Consider the following 25,849-nt stretch of genomic DNA (forward strand, 5'->3'; position numbering starts at 1 on the left):
CCGGCGGGAGCCCCGAAGAACCGCGCGGACGGCCCGGCCCGGCCCACTCGGACCCGCGCGGCCGCGGAGGCGCCAGTCCCCTGGTGCGCCCGCCTGCCCTACCCTGCCCCTCCCTCCACACCGCTTCCCTCCTCTTTCCTCGGACCTTACCCCCTCTTCCCATCCCTCGTTCTCGTCCCATCTCTTCCCCCTCTTCTTCTTTTCCAGAAGTTTTCCCCTCATCCGAGCATTTACCGAGCACGGGAAAGCCCTTAGCGCCTTCCTCCCCACCCAGAACCCAAGCTCCAGTGGGAAGAGCGGGCCCTGTTTCGGTGGCCTTGGCAGCAGCAGGTCTACGCTTTCAGTGTCACCCCGAACCCTCACAAAGACCTGCGCAGTATGCACGGTTAGCCCGGCATCCATCAAGGGGAGCTGCCCAAAGGCACAGGGCGTCCCCACCGAACCGAGGCTGTGTGGCTGCTGCGAGGCTGCTGCAGCGAAGGCCCAAAGGCCGGCCGAGCAGGTATGCATAACGGTGGAGGGCAGAAGAGAGCCCTTCGTTCCATAAGACAGAAAGCTAAGGTGAAGTCATAAAAAAGTAGCTACGGAAGTAATTTTGAATAATTGTTAGCGACATGGAAAAATGTTTTTGACGTTATATGGTGTGTAGTGAAATAAAGCAGAAAGTATTTATCATTCAGATAATACAGGTCTTAAGACTTGGAAAAAAAAAATGCTTGGGTAGATGTGTTTATTTTCTCTTTCCCTAATTAGAATGCGAGGGGCCGGGATTATAGCTCAGTGGCACAACACCTGCCTGGCAAGTATGAGGTGGTGAGTTCGATTCCTGGTACAAAAAAAAAAAAAAAAAAAAGAACGCAAGCCCTGGAGGGCAGGGTTTTGCCTCTCCTCACCCCATTTTCTCCAGGGTGCTTGGCAAATAGTTTTCACTATTAGTTCATTGGATGAGCAAATGAACAAGATCTCAAAAGATACTGATTGCCATACTGAATAACAAAGCAATCACACAGTCATTAAAAATAATTGAAGATTGTTAGTGATCAAAATATTGTTACCCATAATAAGTACATAAGAAAGGTTGTGAAATTGAAACTACGTAACCAAACTTTTTTTTTGTCTTTTTGAGACAAGGTTTCAATATGTGGCCCATGCTGGCCTTGAACTCACTTTGTATCCTAGGCTGGCCTGGAACTCGCAGCCATCCTCCTTTGTCAGTCTCCCAGATGCAGGGATTACAGGAATGTGCCACCACACCCAACACCAAGGCACTGTTAAATGTTACCATTCTGTAGTTTGTATCATTCCTTTTTAGCTTGCCCAGCACACAATGAAGTCATCATAATGACTACACTCTTCAAACTCAATTCCCAGACACCTTCCACATAAGCAGAGTTACAGCTTCTCAGCAAACTGGGAGGGCCTGAATTCTGGCATGGTAGCACAGGCTGAAACTGGCCTTTTACTTGAGGCGATCTGCTAGCCCCTTTCCCAAGGGCTAGAGGTGGCCCCCTAACCACATTCAGCTACTTACTGAGTTTACTAATCTTAAAAGATGTTTTTCCATATATGGCCTGAGGGAAGATGTGGAATTTCAACTTGATTCTTTAAAAAACTATGTATGTGCCTATATCAGTTTATGTGCATAAGAAGTTGTTTTGGAAAGGAATATAAGAACATGGTAATTACCTCAGGGGGTGAGATTATGAAAGACTTTATAGATTCGTCTTTCTATAATAAACATGTCTACTATGAATTATCAGAAAACAATCAACAAAATATTTTTTAAATCAAGTTAATGTATTACAGTGTGAGAAAATGCCCATAATAAAGCTCCCGAGTGAAGGAAAGAGGATACAGAACTGAATCTGTGGTATGATGCTAATTTTGTGGGTAGTATATGCATGGGAAGAAATAGGTGTACATGAAAGCTGTAAGAATGAAGCACATAATATGAGGATAGCTACTTCTGGGTGGAAATTTCCTTTATCGTTCTCTGATTTTCTCTAACAAGCACCTTTCTGGAAAAGGCCCTTTTAAAGACAAGTGGAAGTTTCTGGGAGTTTTTGGTGTGATGCACTTTCCCAGGCTCCCTGCCTCTCCTGCGGTTGTCCTGCCAGGCCCAGCCCACAGGTGTTGGCCTGTGCTCTTCGGGCCTCTGCTTGCTCAGGGCCTGCTCTGCGGCCACCACACAGCCTGTCCCCCACCCCAGTGCCCCTTTGTCTTGCCCCCAGTGGCTCCACACAGAGCCTGTGCCTCTGCCTCTGTGTAGGAACTGGGTCGACAGTGTGGCCTATGTTGGTGGCAGACTTATCAAGTCTTGGCTCAGGCTTTCTTGGCTCTTTGATCTTAGAGAAGTCATTTCACCTTTTGGAGCCTCAGCTTAAAATGGAGTAACAGTGTTAACATTCAGCCTGCAGCCTCAACAGCCCATGTTGAGGAGAGTAAACTACTCTTGTAAGAGCGAACACAGAGCACGGCACTAAGTGTTCAGAACTGCTAATTCTCATCATCATTTTATTCAACAAAATGCACAGAGCACTGGCCAAGTGCCAAGAGCTGCTGGGTACTGGGCAGAGGGAGGTGAGCAGACAGGTGTAGCTCCTGAGTGCATGGTGCTGCCACTCAGGAGGGACTGTGATGAGTGCTGCCACACCCAACCATCTTCAGCGCTCTATATGCTGGCAGGTTCGGTGGAGGGGGTCTGGGACTCACAGAGTCACTCAAGATCACAGAGCCAGGGGGCGGGGCTGAGCTAGGATTCTTGGGTATGTGAAAGTGGCCTAGCTTGAAGTAGGGGCTGACAGGACCAGAAAAGGCCTCTAAGAGTGATAGAGGGGCTGAGACCCAAAGGCCAAGGGGGTGGGTCTGGTCAGGTCAGAATAGAACACAAAGCACTGAAGACACAGTGAGATGCATTATGCCTAGAGGTCATCCAAGAGCCTCACTGGCTCACAGGCAACAGGCTCACAGGCGAGGCTTTTGGGATATACTGGATTATGGGGCTTACTGCTGACTTGCTTTAAGAAGGTGGGGGGGGAGATGGATCAGTGGAATAAGTGCTTCCCTGGTAAGTGCAAGGGCCTGAGTTCAATCCCGGTTCTGCCAATAAATAAGAAAGGGGGTCTGGTCCCAAGGGGCGGAGGCCTGGAAGGGGTCACCTCTCTACCAGCTCCTGCATGCTCTGTTTGCCTGCTCCTTCTCTTTGCCCATGCCCCTATGCTGTGAAACCTCTACCAACTGTAAGCCAAAACAAACCTTTCCTTCCTTAAATTGCTGGGGGTTGGTATTTTATCTCAGCAGTGAAGAAAGTGACAAAGGCGTGAACACTGAGGTCCTAGAAGCTTGGTGTGTTCCCAAGCTGGGGTGTAATGTGTATGGCAGCACAGTCTGTTACCTGGTACACTGCAGCCCCAGAGAAAGGCAGGGCCCCCTCATCCTACACAAGGAACTTCGGCCCCAATGGCTGTTTCCCTCTCTGAGCCAGGCCTGTGGTGCATAGTGCAGGCCTAAGCCTGACATATCAGAATCCACATCTCAAAAGTGCTCTGTGAAAACCCCTAGGTGACAGGCAGAAATCCAGCAACATCCTGACGGCAGCAAGGGAGCACATCGAAACCACCCTACTTCTGACCTGTAATCTGTCTCCAGATACCCTTTGTGGACCTGAGGGAAGTACTGCCATGCCCCTGAGCGCCTCTCAGGTCAACTGCTGTGTAAGCATCTCCCTTTCAGCCTCATGACTCAGAAACTGGTACATTTTGTGGTGGTGGGACACTGCGGTGGAATGAGTTACTCTAAGCCACACAGTCACGGTGGACATGGGATTCCAACCCAGGCCTGGAAAGCCCAAAGTCAGAGACCCTCTTTCTCCCACAGACATCTCAGAGCCCCATCCTGGCAGCAGTCCCCAGGCCTGGCATGGGCACACTGAAGTGACAGGGCAGCCTCCTACTCTGCCTTGGCCTCCTCCAGCCCTGGCTTGGGCCCTGGGATGGAGCCCGATTTTTGCCTTTCTTTCACCCGCCTTTCTCTCTTAGCTCAAATTTATCTGCAGGTGGAATAAGGAATTTGTATCCCAAGAGGAATGATCTTTGTGTGAAGATGAAAGTAGGAAGAACAGCAGACAGAGGGAACCACCCATCAGCAGCTGTCTCAGGAGGACTGATTCAGGCCATGTGCTGGGTACAGAGAGAACAGGAGTTGCTGGTGGGATGGAGACGCAGAGGCAGGAGGGTCCTGTGTGCTTATACCGATCTTCCCAGTGAGAGGGGCCACTTGTTGGGAAGGGCTGGTGGGGTGGGAGGTGGGATGCTTTCCAACTATCAGGGGAGAACATGGAGGTGGAGGGTTGGATGCAGCTCAGGGCAGGTGTCAGGGCGAGGATATGAATGTGGAAGCTGCTCTGGTTTGTATGTGGTTGGTCCCCCAGAGGTTCCTGCACTGGATCTCAAAGGTGGTGTATTAAGAGCAGATGGAAATTCTGGAAGGTGGACTTTAGTGCAGTGTCACTGGGGTGTGTGTGTGCTGCCCTTATAGGGGATTAACGCTGGCCTTTTGGAGTGATTTAGTTCTTCAAGAATGGCTTTTTTTTTTTTTTAAAAGCCCAACCTCTGAAGCTCTCTGGTTCCCTGTCTCACCATGTGATTTCTTCTGTACAGACTCCCATCAGCATGATGGCATCCACCACGAGGCCTTCACCAAGAACCAAAAGGACAAGGCTGCCTAATTTTGGACTTCAAGCGTCCAAAACTGGGGGCTAAATAAATCTCTTTTTCTTTGTGAAATACCCAGGCTCAGGTATTTTGTTATAGCAAGAGAAAACAGACTACTATAGAAGCCAAAAGTTTAGAGGGCATTCAAAGCTTGCTGATAGGCTCAGATCATCCAGAGAAAGAGAGTAAATAAGGAGAAATGGCCTTGCTTTATGATACCTTGTTCAAGTCTGCAGTCATTTCTATTTCTACATGCATTTGTGTTACACAATTTTAAGAAAGTAAAAAGGACAGTGTGCCTTGTTTAGAATCTTGGGACTCCCAACATACACAGGACAGGCAGTGGGGAGCACCAGGGAAACGGGAAGAAACCAGGAGCCAGAGAGACTCAGGAGCATGGAGGAGCTTTCCAGAAGTAGAGGACAAGTCAGCTGGGCCGAAAGTGAAAGGCTGAGTAAGATGAGGCCAGGGACATGAGCTAGGATTTGGCAGTGCAGGACTGAAGATGAGCTTGCCTGGCTGCAGCTCAGGGGAGGGTGGATTTGTGCCTCATGCGGAGGAGGGAGATAGGGTGATAAGGACAATACTTCTGAGGAAGATTTGCCCTGAAAAACAGCAGAGATGAGAGGTGGTAGCTGCTGGAAGACACAATCAAAGGCTCTTTAAAAAGACAGAAGCAGGGTGGGGGCGCGGGTCAGTGGTAGAGCACTTACCCAGCATGTCAGAGGCCCTGAGTTTAGTCTTCAGCAAAACACCCCAATAGATAGCAGCTACCAGAGCTCTTTTAATGCAGTTATGGGAATGATTTGGTAGAGATAAAAGTGGATATATGGTAGGTTCAGGCAAGAGGGAACAGGAGCAGCCATGGCCATTGCAAGGCAGGCAGTGGAGGAAGGCCCCAGCAGCGGGTACAGGGCTTGAGAGAAGATGCAGAACGTCAGCAGGGCCTTCAGGGTGGATCCCCAGGGTGTCGGTTGCCCAGCCCACACTGACCAAGATGCTGCTTTTCTTCCAACCAAAATAGAACTGGATCAGAGTAGACAGACATTGGCTGGACCCTGGCCAGTTGTGACTGTGACCACAGTTTCCCCACCTGTAAGAAGTGGAAAGTCTTACAGGCCTGTGGGGGGATTAAACAGGGTAGAATTGTGCAAAACAAGGCACTTGGTGCCAGGCCTGGCACAAAACAGTTCTTCAGGAGCCCTTAGGAGGACAGGGGCAGTCACAGAGTGAGTGGAGGTTCTCTCCAGAATGGGAAAGGATGACCTTTTAGTTCATCCTGCCAAGCAAGTGCATTACAATTGGTCAGGGAGGAGAATGTTAGTGATCAATGCCAGCCACCCTGTGCTGGCCTTCACTGGGTCTCTGCGCAGAGCCAGCTGAGATGCCCCCCTGCTTGATGCAGGTGTGCACAGGTCTACTCAGGCACTCCTGGGTCACTGGCAATGACCCCCTCCTCACCAAAGCCATTGGTCGGTGGGGCGACCTCGGGCAAATCTGTGGCCCTTTCTAGACTCGACGTCCCCACCTTCAACCTGGAGTGGGGCACTTGGACCCCTGAGCCCCAGGCTTAAAGCTACACATTCAGTTGTATTAAATGCTTGGTTCCTAATGAGCTGACAATGACTTTACAATAAGCAACTGCCATGCCATCTAATGCACCTGTTTCTGGCTTTTTTTTTTTTTTAGGGAAGGGACTACAGGGTGTTCAGGGTCTCACTACTAGATCAGACTCTAGTTTACAGCCTCCCAAGAGCTGGGATTAGAGGCGTGTGCCACCACTCCCAGTCTCAATCGCTGTCTCAACATGCCCCGGGGGTAGGGCTGGCACAGTGTGTGTGAGAGGTTTGAACCCGGGCCCTGCGCCTGCTCACAGGTGCTTTAATCCACTGAGCTGTTTGGCCAGCCACCAGCCTTATTGAGACCTTGTAAGGAATAAAAAACATCACTCGTAAATTCCCACAATAGGTCACTGGGGGGGGGGCAGTCAGCCCTCCCTGCAGGTTTCCCATCAGTGCTGAAGGAACACATTCTAGAACAACTGCATCTGTACAGAATATGTACTGAGTATTTTCCTTGTCATTTTTGCCTGAAAAACACAGTATCAACTATTTACATGTCAATTACATTGCATTAGTATACTGTAAATCATCTAGAGATGATTTAAGTTTACGGGAGAATGTGCATAGTTAATGTAAATACCATGTCATTTTACACAAAGGGCTTGAGCACCTGTGGATTTGGGCATCCAGGGTGAGGAGGCCCGGATATTGGGGGACAACTGTGGTACCAAAGGGTCACAATGCTTGCTAGAAATGTGAGTCAACAGCTGCCTTCCCAGGCCCATGACAGCTGTTATTCTAGCTGTTCCACATCCTTTGCCCTCTGTTACTTGCACCAGGTTTTCTTTGGGAAAAACTGCCCTATCCCCACTTTTAATTACCTTGGGGATCAGGGTCCCTTAAGCAGGCCAGTTGCTCTGTCCCATGCCCTTGGCTGAAGACATAGCCTTAGAAATGGGTGTGTGAGCCAAGTCACACGGGGGAGGCTCAGTTCTGAGACTTACCCCAGACCTTGTTGGAAAGTGGCTTTCCTGCCTGGTAGGACCTGTGCTAGGGGCAACTGGTGGCCTTCCCTCTGTCCAAAGGGAGCCTGCTCAGGAGGAAGCCATCAAAGGCAGCAGAGGGGCAAGAGCTGAAGGTGGATGAACATGCCAGGCGCTGTTCTTTAGCAGCTCTTCCTGGAATTTCATCCTCAAGAGACAAATTCCCTTTTCTTGCTTGAATGAGATGCAACCATGATCCTGTCACTTGTAACTGCAGAGTTCTGAGAGTTCCGTCTGCAATGTCATGGCCTTGGGTGGCCACTGCCTGCTTAGTCTGAGCAGCCTCCCACCACTGGGCAGGGGAAGACAGGGCTCTGTGATGCTGGTTATCACTGTACTGCCTGACAGGAGGGAATGAGGCAAGAAGCCCAGGAAGCCACCCTTCGTGGAACCCCTGTGCTGCTCTGTGTACCTTCTGGGGAGTGGAGTCTGCCAGAAAGCATGCAACCTAGCAGTCTTGAGCCTCGGTTTCCTTATCTGCAAGTTGTCCCTCTGATATACTGTAATGGGCTGTAACGGGCACAGGTGACACAGGGCCATGATGGTAGAAATACACAATGGGGAAATGGGATCAGAAGACACTGCCTCTTTAGGGGATGGGGTCATGACTAGCACAGGCACGTGATGGTCCCATGCCCTGAATGGAAGAGTCCGAGGGACTCAGCTCGGCACCCAACCTTTCCAAGCAGGAAAGAGGTGAGTACGTACCCAGGCAAACAGGTCCTTGGACTGTAAGTCCTGGCTGTCCCCAAGGGTCATCTGATGATTAGGCAATCCAGATGCCTGCACCCCCTGCCCCCTAGTTCTGATTTCACTGTCCTGGGTGCAGCAGGACATTCAGAGCTTCTCAGGGGTCTCAATGTACAACTAGGTCTGATAAGTAGTGAACTAAAGACAGATATTACTGCATCTAGTTCTGGTCTGCCACTTACAAGTTGAGTTGCTTGAAGCTAGCTGGTGGCTTTCCTTTTCAGAACCTCAGATTCTTTACCTAACAGGACAGGAGGACTCTGGGTAGAGCATGCCCTACCAACAGGTGCAAATCCACTGAGGCTTGTGGACCTTTCAGATCCATGACACTGCCCTTTGGCTCAAGTGCTAGGGCAATTAAACCGCACCCCGCACACCAGATGAGAGGACGTTCCGCAACTAGTGTTGCCAGATAAATACAGGACACCAGGGTACATATGAATTTCAGATAAATACAGTTCCCCCAACTTAAGTATGCTCCAAATACTTCAGCAAAGGACAAATGTGTGCGGAATTTTTCATCATTTATCTGAAATTCAGATTTAACTGGGAATTCTTTTTTTTTTTTTTTTCCTTTTTAAGACAAGATCTCAATATGCAACCTAGGCTGGGCTTGAGCTCACTTTGTAAGTCAGGCTAGCCTCAAAATGACCGTGATCCTTCTGCCTCAGCCTCCCAAGTGTTGGGCTGACAGGTGTGCACCACCACCAGCCTGACTAGTTTTTGTTTGTTTGCTAAATTTGACAACTCTGCCCAGGTACCACCTTTGGTGTTCGGTTTTCAGGTTTTGCCCAGTGGAGTATGAGGGAGGCAAGGAAGGAATGGAAGGGCCCTGATGGGTTTCCATTCTGGAACATCACAGCCGAGAACCTCTATGGGAACCACAGCGCTCCTTGTTCCTTGCAATGCCAGGAATCCCGAAGGCTCCGGAGAACATGGCCACAGCTGGCCCATCTGCATCCACTTGGTTCCAGAGACCCCAACTTTAGGAAGCTAGGCTCCCCCAGGAATGGGAGGTTTCTGTGAGGAGTTCTGAGGTTCTCACATTGCCTTTTCCTGTGCTGGCAACAGTAGCATGTGAGCTGCCTTTTTTTTTTTTTTTTTTTTTTTCTTCCCATTTTTTTCTTCCCAGAAACAGGGATTAAACTCAGGCCCTTGCACTTGCCAGGGAAGCGCTTATTCCACTGAGCCATCTCCCCGGCCCCTTAGAGTGTGTGCTGCCTATTCTTAAGCCATACAAAACCAAGGCTTTATAGCTTTCTTCTTACATTTACTGTACTCAGACCCACTGGAAATTATCATTAACTTGAGAAGAAAAAAAAAAAATCACCTATCCTTCCTTTACCCAGACGCAACCCATGTCAGCTTGCGTTTCCCTTGGGAAGGAAACAGACACTTCCTGAGCCTCAATTTCCTGAGCATGCCAGAAGCTTCTCCTCCATCATAGCGTATAGCCTTTGGAAAGGAAAATAACTTGACTGCTTTTTCTGACTATAAAAGCAACACAAGCGCTCTCTGCATATATATATATATATATATATATATATATATATATATATATATATATATGTATAATATTGCATAATATATGATTTTTAAAAGGTAGCTCTTACAGATTCAAGAAGCGTGATGTTCATCTGCAGGCCCATCACCCAGCCATGCACTACTTCTGATCTTACTTCCTCCCATCCTAAGTGTGTGGTTTCTGTCTTGTGACACCCTTGGCAGCCACTGTCCGTCACCAGCACAGCACAGGGACAACTTGCAAGTAAGGAAACTGAGGTGCAGGTCCGCTGTGTTACACCAACATGCCAGTGGGTGTAACACTGCCTTTCCTCCAAGGGGCACAGAATACTGTTGGGATCACATGAAGTTTTGCTGAATATGCAAATGAGGGGCAGAGGGAAGACTGAAGCAAGAAAATCACAAGTTCAAGCCCAGCCTGGGCAACTTAGTTATCCAGGCAGAATCTTATTTCAAAATAAAAATTAAAAAGGGCCGAAGATGTAGCTCAATGCAAAAGCTGTTGATTTCATCTCCAGTACAGAAAAAAAATGAACAAACAAACAAACAAACAAAAAACCCCAAACTCTGTGTGGGAAGAGTCCATCCCCGAGTTTCTTCCACCTCCTTATACTATCAAAGATGGCTTCCAATCTGTATCTTTAAAAAAATCCTAACCTACTTGTACTGACTGTCGAGTGACTGTGGAGCTGTGGATGGGCAGATGGTGGGCGCGGCTGCCTCCCTGTGCTACAGGAATAAAGAGCTCTGAGAGCTGGGAGGCTTTAGAAACCTGCATTTTCTGGGGGTAAAATACCAAAACCTTTCACAGAACAGCACTGTTGGCACATGGTTATAATGCTGAGTAGGGCCCCAGTGTGGAGGGCGGGCAGCCAGGAACCCAGACATGCCCTGCCCACTCGCCAACAGGTAGAGTCTTCTCAGTTGTCGTATCTCGAGTGCTTTCTATCTAGCAAGCCCCATGCTGCCCCTCTTTCGTCCATCATCTCATGCAACCCTATCGATAAGTCATGAGGTAGGTGCTGTCATGAAACTATTTTAGAGATGAAAAACTGAGGCACAGAGAGGTCCAGCCAGCTGCCCGAGACCACACAGCTCAGAAAGGAGAGCGAAGTCTAAACTGAGGCCTCCGGGGACTGACTCCTAACCACTCAGAAGTTCTAGTCTTACTTCTAGGCTGAAAGGGCTTGGATATAGGAATCTTCCCTCTGTGCCTAAAGGTGGAGGTGGAGGGCAAGGTGTCGAAGCCAGCATGTCCCTCAAGACACAAGGATAAGACAAGAAACAGCTCAACTATTCAGACACACAAACTGGAAACTCACATGGTGACATACTACTAAGCAACAAAAAGGCACACACTGCTGGTCCATACTGCAGCCACACGGGTGAATCCCCACACACTGTGCTGGTTCCCCCACACCCGTGCACACGCACTGTCTGGTTCTACTTCAGCCACCCTAGGGAAGAAGGGGGCTCACTCCGTGGGAACCTTCCAGGTTCAGGACAGGTATATGCATATCAAACCTACCCCCGAGATCTGTACATTCCTTGCAGATGAATGACACCCAGGGCTGCGTCCAGACCCCTGAGAAGCCTGCTCTCCCTGTACTTGCCCAGAAGTCAAGGCTGCTTGGTTCAGAGGCAACCTTTAGGTTCAAGAGCTTAGGTCTCAAGTAGAAAGCAGGCTGGTGGCTGCCAGGGAGGAAAAGAAGCAGCTGCTTATGGGTGGGGGTGTCCCTTGGGATGGTTAAATGTTTTACAACTAGACAGAGGTGATGGTTGGCAACAGAAGGCCACTCAGTTATGCATTCTAACATATTTTCCTCTTCTGTGAATTTTATCTTCGTTAAAAAATATTTTTAGCCAGGGAGATAGCTGAGTGGCATAAGCGCCTGCCTGGCAAGTGCAAGGTCCTGAGTTCGATCTTCCATACAAAAAGAAAGAATTTAAAGTTATAAGGGTAAGAGGCGTATAGCTCAGTGGCACCACACCTGCCCGGCAAGCGCAAGGTCCTGAGTTTAATTTCTGGTTCCAAAAAATAGTAAGGGTAGACTCTGTGTGTGTGTGTGTGTGTGTGTGTGTGTGTGTGTGTAACCGCTGAGCTGCCCACCAGCACTTCAGCACAGTGGCTACCTCCTCTGAGAGGGCCTGGCTCACATCTGCCAGTCTCCCCAGCGGACAATCGGCTGGGGTCTGGTCCATCTGAGTGCTCACCCTGGCTGGGGAAAACAGCGGCAAAGAAACACAGCCGTGCACTCAGGTTCCCCCCAGGCCCCCTCCTGCGCCCTTGCACCCCCCTGGGTCCCGGCCCAATGCCCTCCACCTACCAAGGAGCTGCACCTCATCAGTGATGCCGTAGACGTCGATGAGTGCCCAAAGCGGGCCGCCCACGGCCACACCGCAGTGGAAGAGCACCGGCTCACCATCGTTGACACTGTAGAAGACGCGGCCGTGGCGATCAGCCCAGTAAGCCAGCACCGTATCGCGCAGGGCCAGGTTCTCAGGCAGCGCCTTGGCCCAGTAGCCGGGCCGTGTGACCAGGTCGGGACAGGCGTACTTGGGAATGTCCTGCGCGCTCATGAGCGATGGGTCGTGCGCTGTGAAGCCGAAGCGCAGCGCGCCGCTCCAGCCCGGGCGCACGGCCACCAGGCGCAGCCGCACCTGCTCATACAAGCGGATGGGCCGCTGCGTGAATGTGACGCCGTTGCAGAAGCTGTTGCGCCGCGTAGCCCGGCGTGAGTGGCCGTCCAGCCGCACATTCTTGCCTTTAGCCTGTGCGTGGAAGCGCGGTGCCTCACCCAGGACTGGGCGCCGCTCGGGGCCGGGGCCACAGCAGGGCCTGGTGGCCAGAAGGCGTGCAGGGGGACTTGAGTCTGCAGAAGGAGACAGGCAGGAAGGTTAGGGCTCAAGTCACCTTTTTATAGTCATTTTCACATGAAATTGCATCTTAATAGAAAAGTCACTGATAAACTTCAAACCAGGATAGAACAAATGGACACAAACCCAATTTTCTTCCTAGAGCATTTTACCCATTCCACAGATGGCCAAAGTGAAGTGTAAATCCTATGTTTGTACATGTGTGTATTGTAAGCCAGTCCACTCTCAAACAGGCCAACAGCAGTGGCATTGTCACCACAGCTAGCCTGGGGTCAATGACTTCTCCATCTTCACTGAACCCCTCCAATTCTGGAAGCTCCTCTGAGGGTCATCTCTGGGCTGCAGAGTTCCTCCAAGGGTAGTGAAAGCCCTGGATTCTTGGGCCAGGGTGAGGGGACTTGGCTGCTTTTTCCTGAGCTTTGTTCAGAAGCAAGACACAAGAGGTCATAGACGGCGAGCATTCTCTTGGGCTCTCCCAGGTGGCCTGGAATCCCAGCTCTTTGGTGCAGTTCTCTAGCTGACCTTCTTGCCTGTGGAATGGGTACACCAGGTAACTCAGCTAGCCACTGAGAGATAACACAGATGAAGTTGCTGACTATTACCTGGCACATGTACAGTGTCATAGGCCACCAATAACCTAACAATGTTGTTTGTTATTGAGGGTCCGAAACCCATCCAAGCCAAGGCTGTGTGGCTCCCTCTCCTCTTACCTACAGAAGATGAAGGCATTCTTTGGGAGCAAATTGGCATTTTGGGGGTTTGCTTCTAAGGAAATTCTGCTCCTTAGGGTCCTAGGTGGTCTCCTTTCAGACCTTCTGGCTATTGGCCAGGGCCCCAGGTGGCTTGGTATTGAGTGGGAGCAGCTACCTCCCCTCTCAGGGGCAGCCCCAGGGAGGCAGCAGGTGGGTGATTATTGCAGGTACAGGCCACTTTCATGGCATGTTCTCCTAGCTCACAGGCAGCCCACGACATGCAGGGAGAGGAGCTACCTGGGAGAATGGAAAGCCACAGCAGGGACCCTCCTCCCACGTCAACCACAGCCTACACTGTGCTTTGGGCACTCATGTGGAGGTGGTAGTGAATACTGGGGCACATGCCATGGCCCCTCCTGGGCCCACACAGAAGGGAGCCCTGGCCACTGAGCTGGGGAACCTTACAAGGGAGCTGGGAGCACCCCCTTTAAGCAGAAGCGACTGCCCCACAGAAGACAAAGTTCAAGGACCAAAGCCAAGGCCTCACATTAGAAAAAGAACTTAAGGGGCTTTTTCCTTCAGTCACTTAACAACTATTGAGGGTCCAGGCTGCGCCAAGCATCATGGGAAGCACTGGGAGACAGCAATTCCCAAGACAGACGAGGCCTCCACATGGATGGAGCTGATAGTCCAGTGGGAAAGTTCCACAATAAATTGCATAGGACACATTACAGACAGAAATGGGGGCTGGGGAGATAGCTTGGCGGTCTGTTTGCCTAGCAAGTGTTAGGATCCAGGTTTGATACTGGGTACCACATGCTGTACTGGCCTCAGAACCTTGGGCAAGCACGGCTGGCCACCAAAACTGGGTGTGGTGGTACACTCCTGTAATCCCAGCCCTGGGGAAACTGAGACAGGAGGATCACTACAAGTCTAGCAAGGCCTTGTACCAAACTAATTAATTAAAATAAAAAACAGAAAGGCAAAAATGTAGACCAGGCAGGGAACTATCTCAGTTACTCTTCTCTCATTGCTGGGACAAATACTGGACACTCAAAATGAAGGAAGGAAAGGTTTATTTAACTCACATGTAATGGAGGTTTCAGGGCAGAGAACATCCATTCATGGAGGTGAAAAGAGCAAGAGGAGCCAAGTGAGGAGTAACAGCAACAATGACTATAGAGAGGAAGTCTATCTCTCTTAAATTGCATTCAGGCTCTCTGCCCCAGGCTGGGGGGAGTACACACATCCTAATCCCAGCAGTACTAAAACCCATAATCTCAGCCTTGGATTACCCATAATCCCAGTGGATCACAAGTTAATCACAAATTCTAGAAGTCCCTGCTCCATGACTGCATGAGACTTTGGGGGACAACTAGACACAAATCATAATAGGGACAGAGAGAAGATGTTATTTTATTTATGAATTTAGGACAGGGTCTACAGGGTGTACAGGGTCTCACTACACAGGTTCAGACTCATAGTGATCTTCCTGGTTTCAGCCTCCCAAGAGCTGGGATTATAGGACTGAACCCCAGCCACTGCATGAGATGCTATTTTAGACAGGATTTTCAGGGAGGACCTCTCTGATGGGTAACTTCTGAACAGAGACTGAGGGAGATGAAGGAGTGAGCTGTGAAGGCACTTGGGGAAGAGCATTCCAGGCAGGGGAATGACAGTGCCCAGGCCTCGAGTAAGCACTAAGCAGGTGGCACCAGGAAGCCAGTGGAGTCTGAGTGGTGTCAGTCCTGGAAGAGTGATTCTGGAAATGAGGAGGGAAGAGATGGAGGTGATCAGGAGCTCTTCCTTAGCTCTTTAACCATGTTACTTGGAAAGGGAAGTGCCTGCTGATGCTTTGGAGCAGAGACGTGTGAGGCTGCTTGGGCCACTGCATGCAGGGTAGACCACTGGGAGCGGGCAGGCAAGGACAGCGGTCACCAAGGGAAGCCCACGACTGTTCCGCAGCAGGTGGGGGAGGGCTCCCAGTGGAGGCAGTAGGAAGGAATCACATTCTGGACAGGTTTTGAAAGTGGTAGGGATTTGGGGGTTTTCAGTAGTTCTTCCAGGAAGAAAGAAAACACTTGCTTTGGATGTTTAGATTCGATGAATAAAGCACTCACAATAGACATAAAGGCCTTTTGGTTCTATAACACACACTTGAAGGGGAGGCAGAGGGGAAGGCAGGGCTTTGATCCCCGGTACCCAGTAAAGGCCTGGCATGCTCAGGCACTTACTTGATAGATGCTGGCTGCTGCCTGGATTATCCTTGGAGCAAAAGTGACTAGGAGACCTCTCCCTCCACCCGCCCACTGCGCAGATGGGGAAATGGGCCAGCCAAGGGAGAAGAGCCTACCCAAGTGCAAGGTCTACGGGGCCAGGGTGGGAACCCCTTTTGTGGGCTCTTCTGCCAGGCCACCCCTGATGCAATGAGGCAGGAGGTGAGGGGTCACGTTCAGCACAGGAGGTTAAGGCCCTGGCCAGGGCCTGGCCTCCCACAGACTTGGGCCATCCCATTTCGCCGCATGTTCTATAGCTGTTAGTCATGTACCTGCTGCTTTTGCTGGCCCAGCGTTGCCCCTCCCTTTCCTACTACTGACAGCTCTGGCCTCCCCGCAGCGAGTGGGGTGACGTCATAAATCTTGAAATTGAGGTGTGGCCCAGGCTTGAGCAGCAAATGATTTTAGACCCCCAAGCTTGGGGGATTTCTTTTGCTTAAAGCCATACTGAGCTGGGTTTCTGAATTTTGAATTTTGATTGTACTTCAATCAAAAATACCCTGATGGATAGAGTCACCATGCATTCAGTAATTTCTAAGGGATACTTGCTCTGGATGGCTATTTGCCACACATTTCTTCATTTAATCCTCAGAGTAACCCTACGAGGTAAAGACTGCTGTTCTCTATCCCTACCAGGTGTGGACAAAGAAATGGAATTTCAGAGAGGTTGAATCACTTGCCCAAAGCCACACAGCTGGTATAGCTAAGGGTCCAACTGGGACTGAAACCAGATTCATATGTCTCCCAGACATGTCTTTTTAACTAGTTTACCCTACTAGGAGCACAGCATGGATGGAAGAGCTGGGCTGTAGATACCTGATGTGGAAGAGACAGGCAAGAGGTGACCTGACTCCCTTCACCCTTAGGTAGGTCTGCCCAGGGCCAGACAGGCACAAGGTACACACCCCGACATCCCAAATTTCAGTAGGGGTAGAGACACAACTAAAGACACAATGGCAACAGGGTTTGAGAAAGGCTGCATGGGCAACAGCATCCAGGGGCCATTAGGGCCTAAGGGAGGCTCTGGACTTGGCCAGGGGTTAGAGCAGAGGTGATGGCCACAAGCTAGGTTTCCAGGGAGCAGAGCAAAGTGCTTTAGGCTGTGCAGGGAAAGCCGGAGGGTGTAGGTAGGCAAAGGAAGGACATGGGGTTGGCAGAAGGGGTGAGGGGCAAGAGAGCTGCAGACATTCCTGGGACCCGAGAGGAAGGCCCTCCATGCCAGGCTGAGAGGCTCAGGCACACAGGACAGGGTAGGGGGGCCATGAAAGGTTCCGCACAGATCAGGACCCTGCCAGGCCACAGCTCCCTGTGACGGGGGTAGAGGCAGGCTCAGAACGAGGCTGCAGGCCATCTCTAGAACCCCAGGAGAAAAGGAAGTGCTGCTGGTTCAGAAGGACAAAGCTAAAGTACGCCACCCTGTGTACACCATCCACAGGGCTGCTCGGGGACGCCAGAGGCCTGTGTCTTCCACGCATGCCACGGCCTTGTACAGGCCACCCAACCTCGGGACCATCGCTTCCTTCAGTGCCGACAGATCAAGGTCCCCTTCTGCTGGCAAACTCTCCAGGAAACATTAAACATGACCACAGTCAAAAGGCTGATTTGATCATTTTTATCTCCCGCTCCCACAAACTGGGTCTCCCAATCTTATCTCTCTGCCCAAATTACTTTACAAAACGGCTTGGGAATTCTATGCAGATGTCCTCCGGAGCAGTCTGACAGTTGCGGTGAAGGCCGGACTGCTCCAGGAGATATACTGCTTTGTTACTATAAGAGGAAGCTTCCTGCAAACCCAACTATATGTTAGGATAAAATGCAGCCAAGTCATAGCGAAGTTTACATATTTGTTTAATCTTGATTATATGATCCAACTTCCTCCAGGGAATGAGGGATAAACACTCTTATTTTCCCCCTCTCTGAGGCCAGAGCCCTGACATGTGATAAAGAAAACCAGAGTGAAACCGTTCGAAGACGATGTGTTATTTACACAAATTGATGATACTTAAAATAAAAGGCAACAATAAGTGATCTCCAAATTGCATACCCACATCTGCGCTTAGCTGGGTTCAGGGAAAGTGGGTTGTTCCTGCAGGGAATAGGAACATATAGAGGTGGACTGCAGGGCACTGACAGAGTGGCCTGGCTTGGAGACAGCAGCGGGAAACCTGCACCGCTGAACTGTATCACTGAAGTTGCTACAGTGAACGACAAACACACTACAGAAAGTCTGAGAAAGAGGAGAGCGCTCTGCCCACTCGCATCTTCCCACGATCACCCCCAGCTCGAATCATGTTTTTAATAGCAATTTATGGTCTCAGTTCTGACCCAGGACAGAGCATCATCTGAGCCTTATCATATGCCAGGGCCTGTGCTGGATATTTCTCAGTGCAGCTTATTCTCACAAGGAGCTCTCACCTGCAGGGTCACTGTCTCCCTTTTCCAGGAGGAGTCAAGGCTCTAGGCAGCAGCGACACTTCACACTGGAGCAAGAGCAGCACTGAAATGCGAACCCAGCTCCACCTGACCCTCGCCTGTGCTTCTTCCCCTGTCCCGACTTCCTTCCCTAGGGCTAAGTCCAGTAAGTCCTTTTCCTATCTTCAGTAAGAGCACGCGAGCTGTCTTGCATGCTGCCCTCTTCTCTCGAGCTCCACACACACAGAACCTCCCTTCTCGGCTCCATGCCTTTGCTGTGGCCACACCACAGCTGCAGAGTAGTCCATCTGCAGGCACCCCGCATACACCGCGGCTCCCCTGTGCTGGCCATGTCTGCTCCCCAAACAGCTCTGTCTGTGGAGGCAGAGGTCCTCGGCTGCTGGTGTCAGGACCAGGTTCAAATGGACAGTATCTCTGGGGAGAGAGTGTTCTGCTAGGAAGAGGCCCCCAACCACACCAGGAACAAACCGCATGGCCCAGTCTTCCCTGGAAGGCTGAGCTGCACCAGCTTGGGGAGGGTGCTACGTGTGGCTACAGAGCCCCTCTGATTCCAGCCTAGACCTGGGTCTGAGGCTGTAAGAATGGTGGGGAAGGGTTTCTGTGAGTCGGAACACAGGAGTCTTCTGTAGCTGCTCTTCTGGTTCAGAGGAGGAGACAGTTCTCACCCAGCCCTCAAGGTAACCAGGGCTGCTCAGCCCACCCTGGCTGGAGGCTCTCTCCAGCATTTAGTCAAAGGAACAATGCCCTGACTCTAAATGCAAGGCCAGAGGTGTCCTGGGATGGGTGAGGAGTGTGGCCTGGGGTGGATAAGGAGGTAGGAATCCACCATTGCTAAGTCAGCATCGCTATGGCAGCCCTGGGCAAATCTTTCTAGAAGACAGGTCTACCTAAGTTCTGTGCTTTGCTACTAATTTGTGTGAAGGCCCTTGGACAAGATACTTCCCAAGGCTGCAGTTTTGACATCTGTAAATTAGGCACCCATCTCAGCTTTTGGCAGGGACAATGCAGTCGCAGAGAAGTCCTGGCACATAGTAGATGCTCAATAAACTTCATCAAAGCCCAGTCAGTAAGTAAGCCCCTCACCCCCATTCTAGAAGATCTTTATAGCTATATCTCAGTTTGAGAGGTGGCTCAAAAGAGCATGAGCTGGGAGTCAGGCAGACCTGGGCCCAACTTTGAATTTGGTCATTTATTGGTGCCATAATCCTGAGGTTCGTGTTCAACTTCTCTGAGCTTGAAAGACACTGACAAGACTAGTAAAAATCAGAGCTGGGGATGTAGTTCAGTGGCACTGTGCCTGCCTGGCAAGCCTGAGGCCCTGAGTTCAATTCCTGGTTAAAAAAAAAAAAGTAGTAAAAATCACCTCTATTTGCAGAATGTTGTGAGGGTGACACAAGGCAGGGCCACCAGACACTGTATGCACATGTCAGGTGCTTTTTAGACATTTGGTCCTTCCTGTAGCCCCCTTATTCAGTCCTTTGACTTGGAAAGTTTGTTTCTGGGTCACAGATACCTCCCAGAGGTGTAAGGCAGACGTACTGTGAAAGGTTTCTCTCCCAGAGGGCTCGTGACCTGGGGCAGGCAGGCCCTTCGAAAACCCCAGGTTGCTTCTGTGTGGTGTTCAAGGACAAAAGCCTATTTTTAAGCCATCCCAGCAGCATCTCAAATGCGTGCTGAGGTCCTCACTCATCTCTCCAGCCCAGCTCTTCCTTTGATCTAAAAAGAGCCCAGGGAAATGGCACTTACTGGCAGGAGGAGAGCAGGAAGCAAGCTCTCGGGCTGTTCTGGCTGTGGCTACCCAGGCGTCCTGTGTGCTGGCATTCAGCAGATGGCGCCTAGGCTGCGACTTTCAGCAAGTCCCTCTCTATGGGAGGGGGAATGGTCGCCCCAGGGACCTGTCCTTTGAACACATTTCACGGAAATCCTATGGGCCAGGCATATACCCCTGTTTATGGGGGCTTCCTCTTCAGGACAATCCTATACAGTAGTTTTAACCCTCTTCCTTTTCAAAAAAGGAAACCAAGGCTCCGCAATGGTCCTGCCCCACACTGCAATCCTTCTGTGTAGCTGTGTGTAACTTCTAGGTCCAGGAAGGGGGACCTCGTTAAGAAGTGGGAGTTGCATAGCCTGTCTGCCTGGATACCCCACCCGGGTGCACCCAACCCAACACTCAGCTCCAGGGTTTCCTGGACCCTTCAAGCATGCATCCAGGGACTGAAGACCTTGAATGAGACATCTGTAGCTCAAGCGACATTTGCCCAAGTACCAAACACAAGTAAGCACTGTTGGCAACAGGAAGCAGTGTGGGTGGGTAGGGTGTCAGTGTGTGCTTCAGAGTGAGGGAAAAATGAAACCTTCGCGCCAAACCAAGAAGGGCAAGGATACAAGTGTCCTCTGGCTGCAAAGAGCCTTTTCTATTGGTGTGTTTGAAATAGATTAGAAAACGAATAACCAGCCCGCCCTCACCACTGCCAAGCACACAGGACAGAAGCCCAGGGGACAGATACCAGCCACTGGGACTTTGTTCTCTGTTGCCAAGGCCTGGAGAGCAGCACCTTCAGAGGAAGAGAGCCAGCTGTGCTGGAAGCCCCACCCCCCCCATCCCCCTTCACAAATAACCCACCTGCCAACACCTCAAGGCCAAGGGGGGTCACAGGAGGCTGGAGGTCACAGCGCACTGCACTGCCTGCCATGCTGCTAGCTGGGGATGCCCGCCCACCCAGACCGAAGCAGCAGCCTGCTTAGCCCACATGTCTCCAATGTGAGAGTTCTCAGAGGGTGAGGTCATCCCAGTGCCCCCTCCAAGCAGGTTCCAACCCTCCGCTGGGCCCCTTGGCTAAAGTCTCTTCTTGATAAAGGGACCCAGGAAACTTCAACCTCACAGGCGCCAGCTCCCACGGTTAGGCCCCCAGTGGGGTGAGGGGAGCGGGAATGCCCCTCATTCCTTCCCCAGTGCCTCACTTCCTCCTCAGCGGTCAGTTATAGAGCATGCGTTCTGACCATGCCGGGGCCCAGGCAGACTGCAGGGACAGACACATATGCCACAGAGTGACATATGGCCCCTGGCCTAGAGCTGAGAGGTGGCAGTGGGGATGGACACACAGACCTGTGAGGGCCGGCCAGGAGAGGCCGCTCGGCAGCAGGACTGACCAAGAACAGGTCAGCGTATTTCAGGCAGTGTGAGCAGTAACACAGAGCCTGGGAGCTGAGAACGAGCTCAGCACTGGTAAGCTGCAGAAGAGATGGGAAGGGTACAAACGGAGCCGGGGGCAGCATCAAAAGGGTATTGAAGACTGGGCAGAGGAGGTTAAAGTTCCCAAGAAAGCTCTGGGGATGCTGATGGATTTGGGAATGGGAAGAAATCCCCATGGACACACTTCTAAAGAATGAGATTCAAATCTTGGGCTTTCCTTTCTTCCCTGCTTATCTGTCAAGATGACCCAGAACAGCAGGAGTGAGGAAAGCAGCCAGTTTTCAAACATTACTTTCAGAAGCCGCCGCCATCCCGGCCTGTCCTGCCCTTGGTGTATGCTTCCCTCCAGGCGGCGCTAGCAGCTGCCCACTGATAAGCAGGAGGAGTTGCCAAGGCTGCTGCTTCTCCTTCCCTTTGCCTAGAGGACAGCCACACCCCCAGCCAGGTAGGTGCCTGGGCCAGGCTGCTCCAAATCACGTCCCCAGGACAGCATCTGTAGCCAGCCAGGAGTTGGGATGAGCACACCCTGCAAAGCGGTTCCGAAGCAGGAGGAAGCTCCCCTGCCTTCACTGTGGATCTCAGGAAATGTCCACCAGGAGCCCAGCACAGGGTGGAAGGACCGAAGGCTGGGCGATGCACAAGCAGCCAGAGCTGCCTTCTGGCAGAGCCGGCGAGTCATGGCCGGCTGAGGTGCAGGAAGGAAGGCCCGCGGGGGTGGGCAGGGCGGCGGTGGATGTCATCCATCAGCTTGCTCTGAGCTTTGTAAAGGCCACAGTTTGGCGGAACTTGGGATGAACAATAAGCAAAGCATCTAAAAAAGGAAAGCAAGTGACTGATCCCAGGGCAGGGGGATGGAACCCGAGTGCCGAGCACCAAGCAAGAGACCCTGAGGTTTGAAAAAGAACCGGGGGTGGGGTGTGATGGGAAAGACAGATCTCCCAGGGGGCCAGAGACCTCCTGTCCTCCTCCTGACAGCTCCGGAGGTGGTGGCTGCTCCCAAGCCCCCTGCCAGGGAAGAAGGAAGATCAGAGAGGCTGGGAGAGCTGCCGGGAGGCACACAGCAGGAAGAACAGATGCTGAAGTCTGTCAACCCGGCTCCCAGGCTGGGATGAAGATGCGATGGCTGCTTTGGACAAAGCCATCCCCACAGGGAGGAGCAGAGCACAGTGCTAAGCACACGGGAAGGCCACGCATGTGTCCCTTTTTGCTCAGCTTGGCTCTGAGGCCCCCTAACGTCACACTATGCCATGCCTCCCCTCACCCACCACACTGGGCTGCCTCAGATGCCTACAGTGCCTGTGAAAGCTCCTAAGTGTGGACTGGGACAGGTGTGGGCCACATGTCCGGACCTCCGCCCTCCCCGGGAGGTGCGAGGATGAGCATTGACAGTGGCAAACTCTGAGCCCTGAGAGGACTGATCCCACAGCCCTGCGCTCCGGTGACCAGAGAGCCCGTGGCTCTGGGGCCTCTCTCCCGTCCTGTGAGCCCCTTTCACCAACAAGGACATGGTCACATCGGAATCCAAAGCCCACGCACTTATTCTCTTGGCAGTGATCAGTCTCGGGATTTAAGGTGTGTAAGACAGCAGCACAACTCAGTCCTCATGCCCGCCCCCCCTCTCTTTCAATTTCGGGAGCACAGACTCAGCATCTCCAATGGAGAAAGGCCATGATCTTCACCTTCTGCTGAGCTCAGACTTTGTGTGGATTCTCCTATTTAGTCAACATCCCAACTCCAGGAAGGAAGGAGATACCACCATTCTTCTTAGCCTTTAGATGAGGCAGCAGAGGCTCAAAGATGTGAAGTCTCTTCTCACACAGCTTAGAGATGATGGAGCTGGAGTCTGAACTTGGGACACCCTCCAAGGCCTGGGCTCATCCTCCTGCCTCTCTTAGGATTGTAGCCCAAGACCCAGGCTGTAGTTACTGTGTGATTTCAGTGTCCTGATCCATCAAGGAGCAGGTAGAACTAGGTGATTTAGAGCACTCTGGTCCCTGGAACAGAGCCCGCAGGTAACCTGTCTGTGGGGATGAAGTTTGGGCCATATCCAGCACCCTGAAAATTCCACTCTGCCATCTCCTGCCCTTGAATGGCCTAGAACCTTGAGGGGCAGGAAGCTGGTATGAGGACCAAGGACCCACTGCCTGGAGTGGAAAGTTACCCAATGGAGCCGGCCTTGGTGACACTGGGTGTGTGCGCCCACCCATCTCATAAATCCATCACCCTTGGGGCACCAGAAAAGAAAGCACGTGCCCCAAGGATATCACTGTGGTAAAAACAATCTGTAATGTGGAGGATGCAAACAAAATACACTTTTAAATAGCTGTGGGCATTCTGCCAAGTGCCAATACAGCCCAAGATACCCCCACCCCTCCCAGTTCCCCAAATGGTTTACTCATTAAAGAACTTTCCCCTGCCAAGCAGAGGTGAGCCAGGAGGCCAGCTCTGAGTCACTCTGGATCCCAGGAGTAGAATGGAAGGCGAAGAAGAAATGGGGGCCTGGTTGGCCCCCTAAGGGAGGCAGTTGGAAACACAGGCTCATGCTGGGGGTCAGGAGGAGGGAAGGGACCTGGGCTGAGGCCGGTGGCTTCCTCCATCTGTGCCTCAGTGAACTGGCAGAGCGTAAGTGAAAGAGTGGGAGGAGTGCCACAGGAGTTCAGCAGAGGAGCCCCGGACAGCGCCTCCCGCGGACCCCAGGCCAAAGGCTCCTTAATGGACAATTACCCAGGACCTGTTGGCTGCTCCAGTGGTCTCTGAAATAGTCATGCCAAACCCAGCTGGGCTACACGGCAGTGCCACTCCGATGACAGCACTCCCTCCTCCTTTCCATTTTCAGACAGTTTCCACAGTTGGGAAGTTCTTCCTTTGGATAAACTGAAATCATCTTCTGAGATGCCATGCACTGGTTATATCTGCGATTGTCCCTTCCCCTGAATCAAGCCCACAGGCAGCTCTTGGGCCCCACGGTCCCTACGTCATGAGATTCTTTGCTCCCCTGGGAATGACGCAGTCCTCACTTTGCTGTCCAGAAAGGACATCAGGACATCAGCTCTTCCCAACCTGCCTTGGCAGGGGGCTGGAGCTCTGTCCCCTAAGATGAGCCCACGGGCCATCTGGAGAGTGTCACTCCTTTGCCTAGAGTTAGGAGATGGGACAACCAGCCGAGGATCTAAGGGAGCAACTCAAGTTAATCTGCCAGGATTTCTGAATGATCACAGATTTCTGCTAACTACGATGAAGGCTTCCAGTGCAGATGGAAAATGTCCCCCCGCTGACCCCTCACTCTGTCTGGCAGTCTTCTCTTCCACACTAACGTTCCTCTGTTCCTCCCCGCTGGGTAGAAGCATGTTGGAGTGCATGGGCTGGGCACCCTTGAACACATGAGTTTCTCTCTCTGTGCCTTAGTTCTCTCACTGGCCATACAGGACTAATAGCAGCTATCTTAGAGAGCTAGTCCTGAGGGTTAAGTGACACATTTAACTTGCCTGCATGATACAACTTACTGGTTGTTATCGTGCTTTTGTGTCTCCCTCAGGAGTGCCCAACCCTGGGCTCAGCATGGAGCAGGTACACTAGGGAGCGCATAATCCCGACAGGTGCCGCCACACGTGAGCACCTTCCACTGCCAGGTGCTCTGCATGCCTGAGAGGTCACATCATTAGCCCCTCTCTGCAGGAAACCTGAGGCTTCTGATTCCCACAGGACACATCCACCTCAGCAGCTACTGAATCGATAGGCCTGGAGTGAGTTGGGCTAGGGGTGGGGAGGCAGACATTTTCCAGAAGATGCATCCGCTGGGAATGGGGAGCTAGGGCAAGTACAGCGGTAATCAGTGAAAGGAGTCCTATCAGGTGTGGAGGGGGATTATCGGGTGATGGAAGGGAAGGGACTCAGGGCTCCAGGGGCCAGGAATCCCTTCAGCTCCTGGCTTCCTAACTCAGGTCTCCTTACCACTGCGAGCCTCCATTTCCTCATCTGCAGCATGGGGAGCAGACCTCTAGAAGGCTTGTCCTGAGGATTGCAGCAGAGGAAGCAGGCAAAGGGCCTGGGACAAGGGGCTCTGCCCACCTGTAGCTACCCAGGTGAGCTCTGCTTCAGGCTCTAACAACAGCACCCAGCCTCTGGGCTTCTATTTGAAGCCTTCAAGGAGTACCACTGACTATAGAAAGCTTTTTTGTCCAAAAGAGAGGTCCAGCTGCCTCTACTCCATAAGGTGCTGTAAGTAGCTTGCTTGTTCTTTGAACCCACAGAGCAGCTGGGGTGCCCCAGCCCCAGTCAGCAATGGCACATCATTATCCCTGCACAAAGCACAGCCCCCAGAACCATGCCATACCTTGCCTGGAAGCCACCCCCCATGTACCACCAAAGTCTCTTGTGCCATCCACATTTGCCTGGGACCTGGAGAACCACAGCACCCACAAACACTGTTCTCCCTCTGCTAACCCTTTGGCCATGGAGCTGCTTTGTCCCGCAGAGCCTTTCCCACTGCCTCCACCTGGACAGAGCACCTGCTCCATGGAGCCAGCCCTGTGTGCCTCTCCTCCACTCACTGTACCAGGGAGTCCATGCTGGTCACCCCCTCTAGAACTTGACTCCCTAACTCTAGACTGCATTCACCAGCCCAGAGGCTTGGTCAGCACAGGAGTGACACACACTGCAGACCGGCAGTCTGTTCATCAGAAGGCAGTGCCCAGGAAGGGGCTCCTGGAACCCCAGTATGCTCTGTGCTCAGGCAAAGGAGGCCTCCCACTCCAGCCTCGGGGGTCCAGGGTCACCATCAGCTGTCA

The 25,849-nt window shown here is 51.7% G+C and overlaps 1 protein-coding gene across 1 annotated transcript in view; it reads right to left on the reverse strand.

Annotated features, from left to right (window-relative positions):
• The window catches only part of Neurl1b (neuralized E3 ubiquitin protein ligase 1B), a 38,867-nt gene that overhangs the window by 7,731 nt on the left and 5,287 nt on the right, over positions 1–25,849 (reverse strand). Inside the window, exon 2 of the mRNA XM_004644841.2 lies at positions 11,919–12,464. Coding sequence (XP_004644898.1) covers positions 11,919–12,464 — 546 coding nt within the window. The remainder of the gene's footprint in view (positions 1–11,918; positions 12,465–25,849) is intronic.

The sequence above is a fragment of the Octodon degus genome, unplaced genomic scaffold, assembly GCF_000260255.1.
Source record: "Octodon degus isolate 3935 unplaced genomic scaffold, OctDeg1.0 scaffold00212, whole genome shotgun sequence".
Lineage (NCBI taxonomy): Eukaryota > Metazoa > Chordata > Mammalia > Rodentia > Octodontidae > Octodon > Octodon degus.